This window comes from Saccopteryx bilineata, chromosome 3, assembly GCF_036850765.1.
Source record: "Saccopteryx bilineata isolate mSacBil1 chromosome 3, mSacBil1_pri_phased_curated, whole genome shotgun sequence".
Taxonomy (NCBI): Eukaryota; Metazoa; Chordata; class Mammalia; order Chiroptera; family Emballonuridae; genus Saccopteryx; species Saccopteryx bilineata.
Window position 1 is genome coordinate 296,368,936 of NC_089492.1, and position 13,324 is coordinate 296,382,259.

General features: G+C 46.7%; 1 protein-coding gene across 1 annotated transcript in view; it reads left to right on the forward strand.

The window, feature by feature from the left end:
* Window positions 1-1,263: 1,263 nt before the first annotated feature.
* GP6 (glycoprotein VI platelet) overlaps window positions 1,264-13,324 on the forward strand; it is a 28,038-nt gene continuing 15,977 nt past the window's right edge. Inside the window, 5 exon segments of the mRNA XM_066265240.1 lie at window positions 1,264-1,370; window positions 4,127-4,162; window positions 4,262-4,519; window positions 7,817-8,107; window positions 11,714-11,767. Of these exon segments, the coding sequence (XP_066121337.1) occupies window positions 1,337-1,370; window positions 4,127-4,162; window positions 4,262-4,519; window positions 7,817-8,107; window positions 11,714-11,767 (673 nt within the window). The 5' untranslated portion in view covers window positions 1,264-1,336.

Sequence of the window (13,324 nt, forward strand, 5' to 3'; positions counted from 1 at the left end):
CGTCTAATAAGCATCTCAGCAGACCTCTTAATGGACAAATTTCAAACCTCCTCTTCATACTGGTCTTCGTGTCTTGGTATCTGCCAGCTGACCTCTCCAATGAGCAACTCACTGAGGGTTTTTTTTTGGGGGGGGGGGGAGAGAGGCAGAGATAGAGAGAAGGACAAGCAGAAGGTATAGGGAGGGATATTTATAGTTTCCCCCTGTTTTGATAAACTTCTTTTTGTAATTATGGGATTAAGATAAAATGTGAAAGAGAGGAAAGGAACTGTAATTATTATTATTATTATTATTATTTTTTTTTTTTAGGTGAGAGGATGGGAGATAGTGAGACAGACTCCTGCATGTGCCCTGTCTCGGATCCACCCGTCAAGCCTGTCTGGGGCTGATGGAGCTTTTTTTAGCACCTGCGGCTAATGTGCTGGGACCAACTGAGCTACCCTCAGTGCCTGGGGACCACGCTGGAACTAATCGAGCCATTGGCTGCAGGAGGGGAAGAAAGAGAGAAAGGAGAGAAGAAGGGTTGGAGAAGCAGATGGGTGCTTCTCCTGTGTGCCCTGACCAGGAATTGAACCTGGGACATCTACACACCAGGCCAGCTCTCTATTCACTGAGCCAGCCGGCCAGGACCTCGTTCTTTTTTAAAGGCTCAATAACATTCCATCTTGTGGGTGGACCACAGTTTGTTTATCCATTCATTTATCCATCAGTGGACACTTGGGTTGCTTCTATTTTTCGGCTCTTGTGAATGACGCTGCTATGAACGTGGGTGTGCAAACTTCTATTCAGGTTCTGTTTTCAATTCTTTCAGGTGTGAGAAGTGGAATCGCTGGATCACAGGGTAATTTCACATTGAACATTTGGAGGAACCACCGTGCTGTTTCTCACAGCGGCTGCACTATTTTAGCCTCACTAGCAGTTCAAGAGGGTTTCCACATTCTCACATCCTCGCCGACATTGCTCACAGTCTGTCTTGTTGGCGACAGCCGTCCTAGCAGCTGCGGCATAATATCTCACTGGGGTTGTGATCTGCCTGTCCCCAGTGAATGTCAGGAAGTGGATGGCAGTATGGGGACGTGGAGAGCCCCCTCAATAGGCAGACATGGTGTGACTCTGGGCTGGCGACCCGAGATAAGTGAGGCTCCTTGGAGCTTGTGTGCAAGTCATGCTACTGAGGGGACAGCTCCAGTGTGATAAGTCTCAGCCTAGGAAAAGGCAGGCTGGTGGGGGGAGGGAAGAGAGTGTTCTTCATCCTCATCACGCCCTGTGTGTCTGCTCTGGCCCCTCACAGCTCCCCTCTTGGATGGCCACAGAGCTCAGGGCGGGCTGAGGAACCATGTCCCCGACCCTGTCTGCCCTCTTCTGTCTTGGTGAGTCCTGAGGGTTGATCTGGGAAACGCTGATGGACAGGCCATGGGCTACGAGATAAATAACTTTAAAAAAAGTGGCCTGAGCGACGAATGTTGGAGCAAGAGGTGACCTATGAGGGCCCCTCATTTGTTCGGTGGGACCTAGGGAGGTGGAGCACTTTTCTGAGTTCTTTTAGTTTATTCACTGGGGGGGGGGGTCAGGAAATGAACACAGGTTTTCTAGTAGCACCTTCAACGTTCTCATTATCCACCACTTTTAACAAAATGTGGACTCGGTGATGTCAGGGCTTGGTTCTAGATTTAGTTAAATAATTCTGTCATTTACAATGACAAGGATGGACCTTGGGGGCATTATGCTAAGTGAGATAAGCCAAAAAAGGAAGAAAATACTGCTCATTAAAGAAAAACATTTTAAAGACTTTATTTATTCATTTTAGAGAAGAGAAAGAGAGAGAGAGAGAGAGAGACAGAGAGAGAGAGAAGGGGGGAAGAAGCAGGAAGCATCAATTCCCGTATGTATCTTGACCAGGCAAACCCAGGGTTTTGAACTGGCAACCCCAGCACTACCAGGTCAATGCCTTATCCACTGCACCACCAGAGGTTAGGCAAATACTGCTCATTTTTATGTGGAGTCTAAAAAAGCCAAACTCTCTCTGGCCGATTGGCTTAGTGGTAGAGAGTCAGCCAAGCGTGTGGAAGTCTCGGGTTCGATTCCCGGTGAGGGCACACAGGAGAAGTGCCCATCTGCTTCTCTACTCTTCCCTCTCTCCTTTCTCTCTATCTCTCTCTTCCCCTTCTGCAGCCAAGGCTCCATTGGAACAAAGTTGGCCCCGGGTGCTGAGGATGGCTTTGTGGCCTCTGCCTCAGGCGCTAGAATGGCTCCAGCCACAATGGAGCAACACCCCAGATGGGCGGAGCATTGCCCCCTGGTGGCGTGCTGGGTGGATTCCGGCTGGGTGCATGCAGGAGTCTGACTGCCTCCCTGCTTCTCACTTCCGAAAAAAAAAAAAAAAAAAAAATAAAAGAAGAAAAAAAAAAAAAGAAGCCGAACTCAGAGAACCAGAGAAGGTGGAAGAGTGGTTACCAGGGGCTGGGGGTGGGTTTGTGGGGGAAATGGGGAGACGCTGGTCAAGGGCACAAACTTCCAGTTAAGAGATGAGTGAATTCTGGAGATCTCATGTGCAGCATGGCGACTACCGCTTACAGTACTGTATTAGGTACTTGCGAGTTGCTAAGACCTCTTTTCAAAGAAGGTGGAAGTCTCTAGCTTGTTGTCAAAAATGTGTGCGTGTGCCCGGCCCGGGTCCTGCAGGGGGCGGGGGTGGAGGCAAGGAAGCTCTGTGGCCGTTAAAAAAAAGTCGTGGTAGCCCTGGCCGGTTGGCTCAGTGGTAGAGCGTTGGCCTAGCATGCAGAAGTCCCAGGTTCGATTCCCGGCCAGGGCACACAGGAGAAGCGCCCATCTGCTTCTCCACCCCTCCCCCTCTCCTTCCTCTCTATCTCTCTCTTCTCCTCCTGCAGCCAAGGCTCCATTGGAGCAAAGATGGCCCGGGTGTTGGGGATGGCTCCTTGGCCTCTGCCCCAGGTGCTAGAGTGGCTCAGGTCGCAACAGAGCGACGCCCCAGAGGGGCAGAGCATCGCCCCCTGGTGGGCAGAGCGTCGCCCCCTGGTGGGCAGAGCATCGCCCCCTGGTGGGCAGAGCGTTGCCCCCTGGTGGGCGTGCCGGGTGGATCCCGGTTGGGCGCATGCAGGAGTCTGTCTCTCTCCGTTTCCAGCTTCAGAAAAAAAAAAAAATCGTGGTAAAATAATGTACTTAACACAAAAGGTGCTATTAATAACATTCATGCATTCGTCACCTCTGTTTAGTTCCAACACATTTTCACCCTCCAAAGGAAACTCCGTCTGCATAACACTCACCCCTCAACCTTCCCTCTCCTGGCCCCTGTCAACCACCAACCCACTTTCTGTCTCTGGACCGATTTAGCTATTTATTCTATATTGTTCTAAAAATCTCTTTGTCATTTATTTCTGCTCTAACCTTTATTATTTTTTAAAATTAATTTTAATTTATTTTGTTAACATGGATTCAAGTGTGCTACTGAATATAACACCCTCACCCCCCCCCCCGTGTCCCCCATTTCACTCCCTTTGCCCCCCCCACTCTCTCCCCCCTTCCCTCTGGGACCTGCTGTTCTGTTATCTGTATCTTTGTGTTATGTGTATATAATTTCACTAATCCCTTCACCTTCTCTAATCCCATCCCCGCAGCCCCCTTCCCTCTGACAGCTGTCCCTCTGCTCCCTGTCACCTCGCCTCTGCCTCTATTCCGTTCCTCAGTTCACTTTGTTCCTTAGATTCCACATATAAGTGAGATCATATGATATTTGTCTTTCTCTGCCTGGCTTATTTCACTTAGCATATATCTCCTTTTCTTCCTCTGCCTCTGGGCTTTGTTTGTCGTGATTTTTTAAGTTCTTTTAGGTGCAGGGTTAGATTGCTGATTTGAGACTGTTCTTGCTTCTGGAGGTGGGTCTGCAGTTCCGGACCCTTCCCGTACATGGAATGACACAACAGCGGCCTTTTAGGGTTAGCTCCTTTCACTTCAGTTATGTGCGTGCATATCTTAAAGACAAAAACCAAAAACCAAAACAACAACAAGAGGCCCACAGCGCTTGCAAGCGTTTTATCGCCTGCGCAGCACATGGGATGCGTGGGTTCACACGAGGTCCTAGCCTTCGCTCCTTTTCTTGCGTCCTCAGGGCTACGTCTGGGGCAGGTGATTTACGCTCAGATGGGTGAGTCCGGGCCCCTCCCCTGGGTCCAGCCAGCCAACTAGAGGGCCGGAGGGGTGAGGGCCCCTGCTGACGCCCACTCCCCTTCTACTTCCCTTCCAGACCCGCTCCCCAAGCCCTCCCTCCAGGCCCTGCCCAGCCCCCTGGTGCCCCTGAACAAGCCCGTGACCCTCCGCTGCCAGGGCCCCCCAGGCGTGGACTTGTACCGCCTGGAGAAACTGAAGCCCAGGAACCATGAGGACGAGGCTGTCCTCTTCATTCCGGCCATGAAGAAAAGTTCTGCGGGGCAGTACCGTTGCTTGTATCAGAACGGGAGCCGCTGGTCTCCCCCCAGCAAGCTGCTGGAGCTGGTGGCCACAGGTAACTAACTGGACAAGGAAGGGTAGGCTGTGGCTGCGTGTGGGGGCCCTGTGCAGCGTGGCGCTCGGTTCTGCAATGCAGGAGGGTGAAAATGAGGATGATGATGACAGTGAATTCAACGTCTCTGGGGGCCAGGATTGCAGGAGGGCCACTTGTGTTGCACGCTAAATTTAGGGGGGGGTCCCCCTCCCCTGCAAAGCCTCAGCTATCGTCTCTGGCCGGTTGGCTCAGCGGTGGAGCGTCAGCCTGGCGTGTGGAAGTCCTGGGTTTGATTCTTGGCCAGGGCACACAGGAGAAGCACCCATCTGCTTCTCCACCCTTCCCTCTCTCCTTTCTATCTCTCTCTTCCCTTCTTGCATCCAAGGCTCCACTGGAGCAAAGTTGGCCCCGGGCACTGAGGATGGCTCCGTGGCCTCCACCTCAGGCGCTAGAATGTCTCGGGTTGCAAGGGAGCAACACCCCAGATAGACAGAGCATCGCCCCCTGGTGGGCATGCCAAGTGGATCCCGGTTGGGCACATGTTGGAGTCTGTCTCTCTGCCTCCCTGCTTCTCACTTCAGAAACAAAACAAAACAAAAACAAACCTCAGCTATCAAGATAAATAATATGGCGCCAGCCAGCTGGCTCAGTGGTAGAGTGTCAACCCCTCCTACCACCTAAAAAAAGATAAATAATATCTAATATCTGCTTACAAAAATAAAAACCAATAAACAACATCCACGATGAAAAACTACCACCATGTTAAGTAGTAACAGAATTTGGCAGTGCCCAAATTCTAGCCCAACCTGGTGCAGAATGCAAAAAGGGGCACCCCTCCATTCATGTGTGAATGCACGGTCATTTTTAATTTTTTTGATGGAATAAATGTTATCATTTTGTTTTCTTTTTTTTAAATTTTATGATTTTTTTTTTAAATTTTAGAGAGGGAGAAGAGAGAGACAGACAGAAGGGGGGAGGAGCAGGAAGCATCAACTCCCATATGTGCCTTGACCAGGCAACCCTAGGGTTTTGAACTAGTGATGTCAGCATTTCAGCTTATGTTTTTCTTTCTCATGTATTTTATTTATTGTTTTAAAAATGATTGATTGATTTATAGAGAAAGGGAGAATCCAACATTGATTCATTGTTCCATATATTGGTGCATTCATTGGTTGATTCTTGTATGTACCCTCTCCCAGGATCGAACCTGCAACTTTGGTGTATCAGGTCTACGATCTAACCAACTGAGATACTCAGCCAGGGCTCTAACATGTTTTAAATGTTTTTTGTTTTCTGGAGTAGATTAAAAACATCATTGAGGAGTTTACTTCCATGAAAACCAGAGAATCAAATGATAATAAATCCTGATTATTTTTTTGGTATGAATCCAACATTTAAACTTGACATAACGTGGTGAGTTTTAATAACTTAAAAATATTTCAATATTTTTTCAACCTTCTGTTAACCATAAAATGTATGTAAAAACATTTGGAGCCTTTGTCTCAGGCTTCAACGTGACCCCCAACTTTGATATATATATATATATATATATATATATATATATATATATGGCATTAATTTTGATTTTTTAAGATTTTATTTAGTTATTTTTAGAGAGAGAGGGGAGGGAGAAAAAGAGAGAGAGGAAGGGGGAGGAGCAGAAAGCATCAATTCCCATATGTGCCTTGACCAGGCAAGCACGGGTTTCGAACCGGTGACCTCAGTGTTCCAGGTTGACGCTTTATCCACTGCACCACCGCAGGTCAGGCTGAATTAATTTTTTAAAATTTAATTAATTGTGTTTACATAGATTCTAGGGTCACCCCGAATGCATCCCCCTCTCCCCTATTCCCCTCAACATCTCCCTTGCCCCCCTTCCCTTCAGATTTATCCCATCCTATCATGCCCTTTCCCTCTGTCCTCTTTTCCTCTGGTCCCTTTGATCCCTCCTCTGTCTCAATTCCGTTCCTCAGTTCTCATTATTCCTTGGATTCCTCAAATGAGTGAGGTCATATGATATTTTTCTTTCTCTGCTTGGCTTATTTCACTCAACATAATAGTTTCTAGGTCCCTCCATATTGTTGCAAAAGGTAATATTTCCTTCTTTTTCATAGCCCCATATTATTCCATTGTATATATGTACCACAGCTTTTTAATCCACTCATCCACTGACGGAAGATTTGGATTAATTTTGACTTAAAAATTGCACTAACATAGTATTTATCTTAATTACTGAGGTTTATTTTCCCCTTGCCCCTTTAAATCTGCACCCAAGAGAGTGCCTCAGAGGCCACACCCTGACTCCTGGCCTGTGGTCAGTGGTCCATCAGGTGGTATGTGTGCCCTGGTGGCTGACCCACATGTTATATTCTCATCATTTCCCTCACCACCTTATTTAAAGTTGCACCTGATCTAAATGGCACTCATCACCATCTGATGGGCCACACGTTTACTTATTTATCTCAATTATTACCTATTCTCTCCTTCTCATGGGAATTTTATTTCTGAGCCCAGAGATGAACATGTAAGAAACTGCTAAGGAGAAAAACAATTTGTTGCCTAAATGAACGCGCCATACTTCTCAGGCAGCTTGTTATTAACACTGTGTGCCAGGCGTGATTACAGGTAGGTAACACACATCACGATCCACGATGATAATTAGATCACATTATATAGAAGCATGGGTTCATGTGATTGTAAATTTCGGCTTTGCCTCTTATTATCTTCTGACCTTGGATAATTTATTTAGCCTTGGCATTTTCATTTCATTAATAAAAGAGTGGGTATTCAGAGTGATGAATTCATAGGTCTTTAAGAGGACTCTATGAATAGATATGATGCAAATCACAAACTTGGAACAGCAGCTGCAAGTTGGTACCGTTAACACAAGGTAACAATACACGCTGTAACACGAGCTTCTGATACAATATAGGCTCACGCTAGTTTGTTACCACCATTGTATTTTGAGTGCTGGCTGTGCATTAGGTACTCTGCTAAATGCCTAATTTATATTGTTTTATTCAGTCACGCTCATTTTAAAGCAGAGAACACCGAAGCGAAGTGGCGGTGGGGGGTGGCAGGATTTATGTCCAGGCTCACATAACCCCAAAGTGGCAGAACCAAGATTGAAGCCCGGCACTACGATAATGACTTGTGTCTCGTTCTTTTCATTATTCTGTGAGCGGGGGAGGGGGGGGGGAAGGAGTTTCTCCAGGATGGATACATCTGAGAAGTTCCCTAGCCTTTGCGGAGGCGGGGAAACCTTCCCACCCCCAGGGAAGCCACCATCTTTAATACCAGAGTTCTCTTTGTTCCCAGGATTTTACCCCAAGCCCTCGCTGCACTCAGCCCAGCCCAGCCCGGCGGCGGTGTCCCCAGGAGGGGATGTGACCCTGCAGTGTCAGAGCAGACCTGGTTTTGACCAGTATGTTCTGTACACGGACGGGGACTCCGGGCCCCACAAGGGACCTGAGAGGTGGTACCGGGCCGATTTCCCCATCATCACGGTGACGGCTGCCCACAGCGGGACCTACAAATGCTACAGCTTTAAGAGAAGTTCCCCGTACTTATGGTCGGCCCCCAGCGACCCCCTGGAGCTTGTGGTCACAGGTGAGGAGGTGCAGACCAGATTTTCCTTCCTTTGCCTTCGCAGGCTCTAGAGCAAGTTCCACGGGTGGTGGAGGGAGACCTGTAGGTGCAAAGGATATATTTTATGTTAACGCCAGTGTTCCTTCTCTCCCAGGAGTCTTTGCCAAGCCCTCTCTGTCAGTCCAGTCCAGTCCAGTTACACGATCACGCTCAATATGCAGAGTTTTTTTTCCTTTTTAAAAATTAATTTTAATGGGGTGACATTAATAAATCAGGGTACATATATTCAGAGAAAATGTCTCCAGGTTATTTTGATATTTAATTATGTTGCATACCCATCACCCAAAGTCAAATTGTCTTCTGTCACCTTCTATCTGGTTTTCTTTGTGCCCCTCCCCTCCCCCACTCCTTCCCTCTCCTCTCCCCTTAACCTCCACACTCTTGTCCATGTCTCTTAGTCTCATTTTTATGTCTCGCCTATGTATGGAATCATACAGTTCTTACTTTTTTCTGATTTATTTATTTCACTCAGTATAATGTTATCAAGGTCCATCCATGTTGTTGTAAATAATCCAATGTCATCATTTCTTATGGCTGAGTAGTACTCCATAGTATATATGTACCACATTTTCTTTATCCAGTCATCTATTGAAGGGCTTTTTGGTTGTTTCCATGTCTTGGCCACTGTGAACAATGCTGCAATGAACATGGGGCTGCATGTGTCTTTATGTATCAATGTTTCTGAGTTTTTGGGGTATATACCCAGTAGAGGGATTGCTGGGTCATATGGTAGTTCTATTTTCAGTTTTTTGAGGAACCACCATACTTTCTTCCATAATGGTTGTACTACTTTACATTCCCACCAACAGTGGATGAGGGTTCCTTTTTCTCCACAGCCTCTCCAACACTTGTCATTACCTGTCTTGTTGATAATAGCTAATCTAATAGGCTCTAATTAGAGGTGGTATCTTATTGTAGTTTTGATTTGCATTTCTCTAATAGCTAGTGAAGATGAGCATCTTTTCATATATCTGTTGGCCATTTGTATTTCTCCCTGGGAGAAGTGTTTGTTCATGTCCACTTCCCATTTTTTTTAATTTATTCATTCTTTTTAATTAATTAATTTATTTTTATTTATTTATTTTTTTTTGTATTTTTCTGAAGCTGGAAACGGGAGAGACAGTCAGACAGACTCCCACATGCGCCCGACCGGGATCCACCCGGCACGCCCACCAGGGGCGATGCTCTGCCCACCAGGGGGAGATGCTCTGCCCCTCTGGGGGGTTGCTCTGCCCCTCTGGGGGGTTGCTCTGCCTCGACCAGAGCCACTCTAGCACCTGGGGCAAAGGCCAAGGAGCCATCCCCAGTGCCCGGGCCATCTTTGCTCCAATGGAGCCTTGGCTGCAGGAGGGGAAGAGAGAGACAGAGAGGAAGGAGGGGGTGTGGAGAAGCAAATGGGCGCTTCTCCTATGTGCCCTGGCCGGGAATCGAACCTGGGTCCCCCGCACGCCAGGCCGCTGCTCTACCGCTGAGCCAACCGGCCAGGGCCTATTCATTCTTTTTTAGAGAGGACAGAGAGAGAGGGAGAGAGAGATAGAGAGAGAGAGAAGGGAGGAGGAGCTGGAAGCATCAACTCCCATATGTGCCTTGACCAGGCAAGCCCAGGGTTTCGAACCGGCGACCTCAGCATTTCCAGGTCGACGCTTTATCCACTGCGCCACCACAGGTCAGGCTGCTTCCCATTTTTTTTTATTGGATTGTTTGCTTGTTTGTTGTTGAGTTTTATGAATTCTTTGTATATTTTGGATATTAGGCCCTTATCTGTGCTGTTGTTTGAAAATATCATCTCCCATTTAGTTGGCTGTCTGTTTTGTTGTCAGTTTCTCTTGCTGTGCAAAAGCTTCTTAGTCTGATGTGGGCCCATTCATTTATCTTTGCCTACACTTCCCTTTCCTTTGGAGTCAAATTCATAAAGTGCTCTTCATAACCAAGGTCCATGAGTTTAGTATCTATGTTTTTTTCTATGTACATTATTGTTTTCCTTCACACACACACACACATTACTGTGCGCGTATACACTTGGTGATGAGTAGCGCAAAGAGTGTTTAAAGACACACTCAGAAATAAGTAAATCAGAAAAAAACAAGAACTACATAATTCCATACATTGGTGGAACATAAAAATGAGACTAAGAGACATGGACAAGAGTGTGGTGGTTACCAAGGGTGGGGGGGGAGGGAGGACATGGGAGGGAGGGAGGGAGAGAGTTAGGGGGAGGGGGAGGGGCACAGAGAACTAGATAGAGGGTGACGGAGGACAATCTGACTTTGGGCGAGGGGTTTGCAACATAATTTGATGACAAAATAACCTAGACATGTTTTCTTTGAATATATGTACCCTGATTTATTAATGTCATCCCATTACCGTTAATAAAAATTTATTTAAAAAAAAAAAAAAAAAAAAAAAAAGACACACTCAGCACACTTATAATTGTGACTGTGATAACCATTGTGAATTAGATAGTCTCGCTGCTCTGCCACACACCTGAAACTAATTCAACACAGAATGCCAACGGTCCTTGAAAAATTAAAAAAAAAAAGTTAAGAAAAAAGATGTACACAGTTCTGTTAGCACCCAGAAAGGTGGCTTCTCTGAGCAGTCAGTACTTGATGTGGGCGCAGTGGGTGGGCTGGGCGGCAGGAGAACAGATCAGTGGTGGGAAAGAGGCGGCTGATTGGTCCTGCTGCAGGACAGATAGAATGGTGGTGGGAAAAAGGCGGCTGATTGGTTCTGCTGCAGGATAAGGATTAAACAATGGTGGGAAGGAGGTAGCTGATTGGTCCTGATGCAGAGGGAAGAACAGGTGGTGGGAAGGAGGCGGCTGGTTGGTTCTGCTGAAGGAAAGGCTGGAACTGTGGTGGTAAGGAGACCGCTGATTGGTCTGCCATAGACCGGTAGTGGAAGGAGGCGGCTGACTGGTCTTGCTTCATGAGAGGCTGGACCGCTGGTGGGAACGAGGTGGCTGATTGGTCGTGTTGCAAGGCAGTAGTGGGCGATGGGGAGGGGCTTGTGCTCCTGAGACACCCACTTTCTTCTACATAGGTTGTGTGCCCCTTACCCAAGCTTATCCCACCTCTACCTACGAGGCCAGGTTTTGATCCTGGGAACAAAACCAGGTCGCAGGGACCCAAAGAAAAGGGCAGAACAGAGGGTCTAGACTCAGAGACAGGAGTTGCCATTATCAATTAGCCCCAGAATGTGGTAGCGGTGCCTTTCAAATGCTAGTTAACGCGCAGGACAGTCCAGTGATGTCAGCTTTACATTCATTGCCCTGGTGAGGAATCTGAGTGGCAGGGATGTTTTGTTTTTGGCTCAAAAACTACATCTAACAGAGCACAGGATTCCCTCTTTTTCCTTCTGTTTTAAAGATGATTTTATTTGATTTTACAGAGGAAGTGGGGGGAGTGAAAAGTATCAACTCATAGCTGCTTGACTTTAGTTGTTTATTGGTCCCTTCTCATATGTGCTTTGACTGGGCAAGCCCAGGGTTTCGAACTGGTGAACTCAGTGTTCCACGTTTACAGTTTATCCACTGTGCCACCATTCCCTCTTTTTCTGATCTCTCAGGGACCTCTGTGACAGCCAGGCAGTTATCCGCAGAAGCACCTTTCTCTGTAACAGGTAAGTCCTGAAGGGTTCACCCTTGTGTCTGGGGTCCAAGTCACGTGGACCTCTTCTTTTCCTTCTCCTCTTTGTCTAGAGTTCTTAGTTTGATCCACTTGTCTCTTTCCCTTATTTTTGCCTATAGGAAAAGGTAAGTACAGCCAGACCAGTGGTGGTGCAGTGGATAGAGTGTCGACCTGGGATGCTGAGATACCAGGTTCAAAACCCCAAGGGCGTAGACTTGAGCATGGGCTTCCTAGCTTGAGTACGGGGTCACTGACTTGAGTGTGGGATCATAGACGTAACTCCATGGTCCCTGGCTTGAGCCCAAAGGTCTCTGGCTTGAGCCCAAGGTTGCTGGCTTGAGCAAGGGGTTACTGGCTCAGCTGGAGGCCCTGGTTGAGGCACATAAGAGAAACAGTCAATGAACAACTAATGTGCCGCAACTACAAGTGAAGGCTTCTCATCTCCCTTCCTGTTTCTCTGTTGCAAAAAAAAAAAAAAAAAGTGAATATCATATGTAAATAGATATTATTATGTGACACTACTTCTATCTATCCTAAGGCTGGTGGTTTATATCTGACGTGTACAAGAATATCTGAGTGGTTTATAAAGTTGTAGGTTCCTGAACTTTGTGCTTGAGCCTCTGACTCCTTTGGTCAGTGGTTCTCAAACATTTGTGAGCCTGAGAGTTACCTGGAAGGAGGGGCTTCTAAGGGACAGATTTCTGGACCCATAGAGTTTCTGATTCAGAAGATCTGGGGTGGGATTCAATAATTTTCATTTCTAACAAATTCCCAGGTGATGTTGATGCTGCTGGTCTAGGATGCCGCTCTGAGGACCATCGCACTGAATTCTGTGTGAGCCACAGAGCTCCCCCCTTTTCTAAGGCACCCCAGCTGACCCTGGTGAATTGGATGACAGCTTCTGCCTCCGGAAATAAGGCAGTTGGCTGTGGCTTCACTGACATTTCCTGTGTCCCAGGGTAGACCTAGATTTCAATAAATGAAAACCATGTTGAAGAGAGCCAGACTGAGTGTGGTGACATGTGGGGTTGGGGGCAGTATGGGACATGAGAGACAGTGATTGGAATTTTTAAAATTGAACTTACTGGTTAACATGATTATGCACATTTCAGGTGCACAATTCTATAACACATCATCTGTACACTGTATTGTGTGTACAGTCCTCACCCATCATCTGATTGGAATTTTAAAACTTTTTATTTTGAGATATGAACTCACAAGAAGTTGTAAAAAGAGTACAAAATGTACTCCTTGCCTTGATTTACTGAATGGTTTTTATCTTACGTAATTATACTACATAAAAACTGGAAAGATATCACAGAGATATTCCTCAGGTTACTTTTTTTTTTTAGGGTCGTAGTATACAGTCTTTTTTAAAAATTTTAATTTATTGTGTTTACATAGATTCTGGTGTCCCCCCGAATGCATCCCCCCTTCCCCATGTTCCCCTCAACATTCTCCTTTCCCCCTCCCCATAATGCCCTCCCCCTTCCTTCTAGGATTTGCTTTTCTGCTCTCATCCATCCTATCATCCTATCAACCCCTTTCC